The sequence below is a fragment of the Diceros bicornis genome, chromosome 18 (genome assembly GCF_020826845.1).
Source record: "Diceros bicornis minor isolate mBicDic1 chromosome 18, mDicBic1.mat.cur, whole genome shotgun sequence".
In the NCBI taxonomy this organism is placed as follows: domain Eukaryota; kingdom Metazoa; phylum Chordata; class Mammalia; order Perissodactyla; family Rhinocerotidae; genus Diceros; species Diceros bicornis.
Genome location: NC_080757.1, coordinates 56,429,751 through 56,437,986, shown reverse-complemented (window position 1 = coordinate 56,437,986; position 8,236 = coordinate 56,429,751). Strand labels below are relative to the sequence as shown.

The 8,236-nt window shown below is 39.8% G+C and overlaps 1 protein-coding gene across 2 annotated transcripts in view; it reads left to right on the top strand.

Moving 5' to 3' along the window:
• Positions 1–627: 627 nt before the first annotated feature.
• Positions 628–8,236, top strand: part of SRP68 (signal recognition particle 68) — a 33,940-nt gene continuing 26,331 nt past the window's right edge. Inside the window, exons 1-3 of one of the 2 annotated variants that reach the window (XM_058561689.1) lie at positions 628–802; positions 2,360–2,426; positions 7,477–7,590. In XM_058561689.1, coding sequence (XP_058417672.1) covers positions 643–802; positions 2,360–2,426; positions 7,477–7,590 — 341 coding nt within the window. In that variant the 5' untranslated portion in view covers positions 628–642. Of the gene's footprint in view, positions 803–938; positions 1,118–2,359; positions 2,427–7,476; positions 7,591–8,236 lie in introns of those variants that run through there. The other variant, XM_058561690.1, reaches the window with a different exon arrangement.

Below are 8,236 nucleotides of genomic sequence, written 5' to 3'. Positions count from 1 at the left end.
TCATAGTCTCCCACGCCTCAACACTTCTCCCTCCTCGGACTGATCGCCCCAAAGTCCAGAGAAGGGCACAGGTCCCCAGCAGCCTTAGAAAGTCCCTACATCGGGATACTGCCTGCTGGACCCGCCAGCGCTTCCTCGGCCATCGCTTCCTCAGGGTCCGCCCAGAGGAAATCGCAGACAGAGGCGGTTCCCTCACAGGCAGGGTGCTTCGTTCCGGTAGGGTGGGAACACCATCGCCCAAATCCCCGGGAAGGTAGACACCCCGAATTCCAAAGCGCTTAGCCAACCACCCCCGCGCTCTGTGCGCGGGACGTGAGCCTGACCATCCGTGCAGGAATGCAGGAGGTGGGGGTCCATCTCCGGGTCCTCCGGCCCTTGGTGGACGGGACGTGGGATTGCTCCCGAGAGGACCTCAACAGCTAAGGTCTGCCCGGAGCCCTCAGCCCCGCCCGCCGCGATTCGGGACCTCGCATCCAAGACCACGCGCAGGCGCGCTCCAACAAGTGGCTCCTGCCTGCGGACCGGGCCGTAGACGGCAGAGTCCGCCGCTATCCCGTCAGCCCGTCCTGGCCGGTCCCGCTCTTTCCCGCCCCGGTTGTCCCTCCTTCTCTGTCCCGTCCTGCTCTGCGGCGCAGGGGCAAGATGGCTGCTGAGAAACAGGTTTCTGGAGGCGGAGGTGGCGGGGGCAGCTCCGGTAGCGGCGGTGGACGCGGTGCCGGAGGAGAAGAAAATAAGGAAAACGAACGGCCTTCAGCCGGGTCGAAGGCAAACAAAGAATTCGGGGATAGCCTGAGTTTGGAGAGTATCCTAAAGTAATCGGGCCTAACTCGCAATGACTACGTGTCGTTCTGGCGGGCCGGGGGCGGGAGAGGCGGCGTGTCCCAGCACATCCTGGGCAGGAGAGGCCAAGGGTTGCAGTTTCCCTCGCCCTTACTTTTTGGCATTCAGATTCCAGGGTCTGTGTTTCAACTGGCCATTCCTCTCATCTCCTTAGCCCTCCAGTCTGGGGGACGTTCTCTTCTTTCAGGCGGCACCGGGATATTGGGCGGATTTCTGCAATTTCCCCGCAGTTGCCCAGTTGGAGGGTTGGTGACCGGATGACACTCTGGCTACCCCGGTGAGCTCCTGCCTTGGCACCTTGAGCCACTGAACTGGGGAGAGCAAACTGCAATCCTGAAGTTTTGGTTTCATACTTTTGTCTGACAGTCGTGGGAGAATGGGTAATAAAAATTACAGTTTGATATTCTGGAAGTGGAAGCAAAGATTGACCGCTATAAGGAACAGCTTGTTGCCCATTTTGAATATAGATCATCGTAGCTTGGTAACATCACTTGTATAGCTTTCTTTATAGGTCCGTACGCATTTTATCTTGTTGAGAGTCGTTCAGATGAGGTGGAGGAATCAGTTTCTAGTTTTCATCAGAGTGTATCGCAACTGAGTGCTTATGACACTCGTTTATGGCTTTTTGAAATGAGTAACAAGTGGAGAACATGTAGGTGAATTTCTGAAATAACACATTTAGCTTCACATCAATGTAGTTTAGTTTTCAGGGGTTTGGAGTTTTACTTTTTGAACTGGTGGTATAGTTCCAAATGGCTATTGGAATGCCTTGATTTTACTACAAGCCTTATATCTTCTTGTCCCTTTTTAGTTATTGAAATGGTCCTTTTAGTGTTAAGTATTTTAAAATACATCATGGAGGAGCATTGAGGAAACTTTAAAAATAAAATTGTGGGTAAAAGTTGTTGGATTTCCTGAAGTTTGGTACATACTGTTAAATATTTTAAGATGCTTAAAAAGGGGAGTTTGGTCAGGGGTTTTTTCTTTTACAAGAAAGACTTGAGTATATTTAGGCAGACTGGCTAGTCTGGTTGGCATGTGCCAGCCATAGGCTCATGCAGCATCACAGCTGTTAAGGAAAGTTAGATTTGGCAGATGTAAGTGGTTATGCAAATAGAGGAGTAGTACATGTCATTTATAACCTGAATCTGCTTGAATGAGTGAAATACTTGGTCCAGGTGTAAATCAGTGGGAACCACTCCAATTATAGTCAGCATTTAGAATCCAGTGGTTTTACCTAAGCCATTGGGTTTCAGTAATCCTCAATGGCTAATAATGCCCTCCATTTTTAGTTTGAAAGTAGTAACAGTTCAGGCAATCAGCTTTTCTACACACTTAGCCGTGTCCTATGACAAGATAGCTTTTGAAAGTGGTTACAGTAGATTTCACTAGTTAATATACTAAGTATTTCAGAAATGTTTAATGCATTATGGTTTGATACAAATATAGACTAATGGGGACAAGTTTTGATTTATTTGAATTCTTGCTGTTGTAAGCTTTTCCTTAATCTTGGCTCTAGTTCTTCAGATTATTAAGGAATCTCAGCAGCAGCATGGTTTACGGCATGGAGATTTTCAGAGGTACAGGTTAGTATCATATGCAAGATGTATGGAAATCATTGTGGAATTTTCAAACTTGGTTTGCTTTTGTTAATATCCTACTTACTCTGCTATATCAGAAAGTATACCTTGGAAGTCTAGTTCTGAATGTATATTGACTCCTCAAAAGGTACTTAATTTTCAAATTTAAAGTTTTACAATGAGTAAAAGGAGTCAACCTTTTTATCCATTTTGCCTCACAATATTGCAGATACATTGGAGGCTTCTGCTGAAAATAACAAGCGGTTATGGTAATCCTTTTTTTAACTTAACCATATTGTAGAGTCTTGGTTAAATTCAAAGCTTTTCAATATTTTAAATGTTATATAAGGGGGATTTCCATGATATCTTTGTAATTTATTGGTAAAGTTTTATAACAGCCTTCAAGTTGGAAAACAAAATTCTAATGTATAATACAATTTAGTACTTTGAAAGCAGAAATATCCAACTATTAGATATACGCTTTGACTAACTGATTTTTTAAAGTGCTACTAAAACAGTCTACATCTCAGATTCTGAGGAGTCAGCCATATGGTGAAGGGTCAACAGCGCCAGGGCAGAGTGAGCAAGGTAGGGAGTGGTAGGAGGTGAGGTGGGAGAAGTAGGCAGGGCCACCTTGTGTAGGGCCCTAAAGGCCAGCGTAACTCATCCAGGTGTTAATCTAGGTGAGGTGGGAAGCTGTGAGAGAGTTTTAAACAGGAGATGGTTCTGACTTGATTTTTTTTTAATAAGGAAATTTTCAAAACAAATGTAGAGATGATGGTTCAGTGAACCCATCTCTCAGTTATTACAGTGATCAACTTTTTGCCCTTTTTGTTTCATCTGTTCCCTCTCCTTTTTTTTTTAAACATTTCCCTTATAAAAAAAAGTTTTATTGAAGGATTTTTTACCATTTTATTGAAGTATAATTTATATGCAGAGAAGTATACAGGAAGTGATTAATTTTTCACAACTGTAACTAGCACGCAGATTAAGAGACAGAACATACAGCATCTCAAAAGTCCCACTTTTGCTCCTTGTAATCACAAACCCTTCCTCTCTAAGGGTCACCACAATCATGACTTCTGACACCTTAAACTAGGTGTGCCTATTTTTTAAATGTATCTACATAATATCACATAGTATATACTTTTTCGTGAGAGCCTTCTTTCTTTCCACGTTGCATTTGAAATTCCTGCATATTGTTGTGTGTAGTTGTAGTTTTTTTATTCTCATTACTGTATGGTATTCTCTTATGTGAATATACCACAGTTTATTTTCCACCGTACTGTTGCAGGGCATTTGGCCAGTTTCCTGTTTGGGCTATTACAAGTTGTGCTGCCATAAACATTCTTGTACATGTCTTGGTGAAGGAAACTGTTTATTTCTGTTGGATATATACCTGGGAGTGGAATACTATAAGATATGCTTGTGTTCAGCCTTAGTAATATATTGCCAAACACTTTTCCAAAGTTGTTGTACTGGTTTGCACCCCCTGCCAGCACTGTTTGAGAGCTCCAGTTGTTCCACATCCTTGCCAGCATTCAGTATGGTCTGTGTTGTATTTTTTTGCTGGATTATTTTAAAGTAAATCCTAGATATACCATTTCAGTTTGTATCGCTATCAAATAAGACTTTTAAAAAAACGTAACCAAAATGCTGTTATTCCATCTGACCAAATTAGCAACAGTTTCCTTAATATCATCTTATATAAGGATGTAAGTAATATCAAAGTACTTTTATTCAGTTTTCCCTCATTTTCTTTCAAATGTCTTCAATTTTTTTTTTTATTCGAAACAGTCTTGGACTTGCAGAAAAGTTGCAGGTACGCTACAAATAACGTTTTTTCTGGAACCTTTGAGAGTAGATACTTTACCGAAAACTTTAGTGTGTATTTTCCATAAAGGAGGACATTCTGTGTGCAATAATCAAAAGCAGGAAATCAATATAAATTATCATCTAATCCTCAGACCCCATTCAAGACTCCCTAATTGTCCCAGTAATTTCCTTTAGAGCAAAAGAATCTAGTTCCAAATCGTTGCATGTAGTTGTTAACGTCTCTTTATTTATTTATTTATTTTTGTGACAAAGATCAGCCCTATGCTAACATCTGCCAATCCTCCTCTTTTTTTTTTTGCTGAGGAAGGCTGGCCCTGGGCTAACATCTGTGCCCATCTTCCTCCACTTTATATGGGATGCCGCCACAGCATGGCCTGCCAAGCGGTGCGTTGGTGCGCGCCTGGGATCCGAACCAGTGAACCCCGGGCTGCCGCAGGGGAGCGTGCGCACCCAACCATTTGCGCCACAGGGCTGGCCCCTGTTAACGTCTCTTTAATCTTTACTCTAGCACAATTCCTCAGTCTTTTTTTGATTTTTCAAGATCTTGATGCTTTTGAAGATTACAGGCCAGTTATTTTGTAGAATGTCACTCAATTTGAGTTTATTTGATGTCTCCTCATGGTGAGAGTCAGGTAATAATATCTTTTTCAGGAATATCACAGAAGTAATTCTACATTCATCTCATTGTGCCCAACTGGTAGCACACAATTTCAATTTGTTCCATTACTGGTGTTCACTTTGGTCACTTGATTAAGGTGGTGTTAGCCAGGCTTCCCCACTGGACAATTACTCCTTTTCCTTTAGTAAATTACTAATTATTTTGTGAAGAAATACTTTGAAATTGTGTAAATATCCCATTCTTCATCAAACTTCCAGTGTATTTGTTTGTTTGTATCTGTATGTACTCATAGTTTCCTATTTTATTCTGTAAGTTGTAATCTGATACTATCATTTTTTATTTGATGCTCTGATGGAAATTTGGCCAGTAAGCCCCTTCAAGTTAGCTACTATGTGTTTTCACAAGTTCCCATCTTTTTTTAAGTCAGGTTTATTGAAGTATTATTTATATACAGTAAAATTCATCCTTTTTAGGTATACAGTTTGAGTTTTGACAAATGGGTATAGTTAGATAACCACAATAAAATTGAGATATAGAACATTTCCATCATCTCAAAAAGCTCCCCTGTAGTCAGTCCCCTCTTCCCACCCCCAGCTCCTGGCAATCACTGTTCTGATTTCTGTCTTTATAGTTTTGCTTTTTTTCAGAATGTCATATAAGTGGAATCATACTGTATGTAGCCTTTTGTGTCTAGTTTCTTTTACTGAGCATATTGCTCAGTAGAATTCCATCATAGGGATGAACCACAATCTGCTTGTCTTCCCCAACCGAATGGATTTTTTTTTTTTTTTTTTTGGTGAGGAAGATTAGCCCTGAGCTAACATCTGTCGCCAATCCTCCTCTTTTTGCTGAGGAAGACTGGCCCTGGGCTAACATCCGTGCCCATCTTCCTCCACTTTATATGGGACTCTGCCATAGCATGGCCTGACAAGTGGTGCGTTGGTGTGCATCCGGGATCCAAACCCTGGGCTGCCGCAGCAGAGCATGCACACTTAACTGCTACACCACCAGGCCGGCCCCCCCCAAGTGAATAGATATTGATTGATTCCAATTTTTGGTTCTTTTTTTTCTAGTTATTAATTTTATTCATTATTGCATTTTTAATTGGATTTTTGCTTGGTAAAACGTACGTAAAATTGACTTTGTGTACCCTTTAGTCCATTTTTATGTCTTCTAATACATAAATATATTTGTATATGTGTGCCTACCAAATAGTATTTTTGGTCTTCTAGCCTTTTTCTATGCACTTTTTTATAAGTTTGTTTATACTGTATATACAACTTTGTATCCTGCTTTTTTGCTGAACATTATATGGTATGTTTTTCTCCATGCCTATAGAAACGTTTCATACACCTGATTTTTGTTAGTTGCATTATATCCATTCTTTGGGTATCATAATTTATTTACCTATTCCCCCAAGTTGGTTATTTATATGATAGCCAGTTTTGTAGGTTTAAAAATTTTGTTCCCTTGAATCCCATACCTCTTTGTATTTCTCACTATTTGTTTAGTATAGAGTAGTATAGAAGTAGACTTTTGGTTGAGGGAGTATGAAAATTTTTAAGGATCTTGATAAATGTATCCATATTGTAGAAAATGTTTATCAATTTATATATCTACCCATAATGTATGAGTGTTCCATTTGATTTCTATCTGTAGTGATAATCTGATAATTTGATTCATCTGTAGTGATAATTAAAGCACAAATTAGGAATTGAGGAAAAAGATCTAGTTCAAAGATTCAACCAGACTATTATTTCTTCTTTTTAATAACCTCCACCCTGGTACTTTTAAGATTGATATGCTGAAGTATCATTTAAATATCATTTTGTATTGTAAATTTTATGTTATATTATTTGGCTAAGGGTTGGTAAAATTTTATATGTATTTTTACACTGATTTAGTCGAAATACATTTATGTTAGGTACTATGATAAGGCATGGGGGAAATTTGAAAATAAAATCATCTTTTCACTAAAGGAATATATGTTAGACAGACATGTAAGAACATAATTATAATGCCTGATAATGTAACGAAGTAAGAAAAAGAGCTACATGAGCACAGAGAAGGGAGGCTTGGCATCTGAGATGACATTTATAGTGTTTCTTGGTGATATCCTAATTAGCCTCCTCATTTTTCTTCGAACATGCTTGCAGTTCCTTTCTCCATGTCTTCACTGCCATCACCATCTCCCTCTGGATACCCATTCTCCTATAATCCATCAGAAGCGTCCTCGTTCTTTCAAAGCCCACTATCAGTCCTCTCCAGTGACAGTGTTAAAAGAAGAAAGTGATTACTTATGTCCTTTACGTTCAGTTTGACATTTGCCTTCTTTTCTTGGTTGCTATTTTATCTGCATGATCCTCCCCACCTAGAGTTTGATATCTTTGAGAATGGGTACTGGTCCTCTCTCTCTCTGTGTTTTCTGTGATACCACTCATACTGCCCTGCATGTTTTAGTTCAATAAATGTTTGCAAATGATGTGTGGTAGCTATAGTAACCATAAGTAGAACACCTCAAACCTTCGACCTTATTATAGAATTTACTATTGAAAGTACTATCAGCTTGGCTGAATGATTTTTGTTTGTGATTTCTTACAGAGGCTACTGTTCCCGTAGACAAAGACGTCTCCGAAAAACACTCAACTTCAAGATGGGGAACAGACACAAATTCACAGGGAAAAAAGTAACAGAAGATCTTCTGACTGATAACAGGTATTGACTGCTCAGTGTTAGGTGCTAAATACTTCTTGCTCTTACGTTTATTGAGCAATTACAATGTGCCCCACTCTTTAATTATCTCGTGTGATTCTTTCAGCAGCTCTGTGGAATGGACGTTCTTACTATTTCTGTGTTATAGGATAAGGAAACTGAGGCTCAGAGAGGTTCAGTAACTTGTTCAAGAACTGTGGTGGAATGGTAAATTTTAAAATTAGTGATTAGAATCTAATTGTTTATTAGGTAAGGTTTCTAGAATGCAAATTTCAATGTCTAAATGCTTACTTAAATGAGTATATCCTAAGTGAGGTCTAGCTGTGTGTAAATTATTACAGAAGAGTTCTGTATTTCAGTGCCAAATGCACCCATGCTTAGTATGTGCTGAAGGATTAATCTGTCAAGCAACATGTATTGAAAGTCTCTCAGTCAGTTCCTCAAACTTCAGCCTACTGGCCAAATTGGTCCTCCTGCCACCTCTTTTTGTAAATAAAGTTTTATTGGAACATCATTCGTTTAGGTATTGTTTACAGCTGCTTTTGTGCTGCAATAGCAGAGTAGTTGTGACAGAGACCATATAGTCTACAAAGCCTAAAATATTTACTATTGGGCCGTTTATAAAAGATGTTTGCTGTCCCCTGGTCTA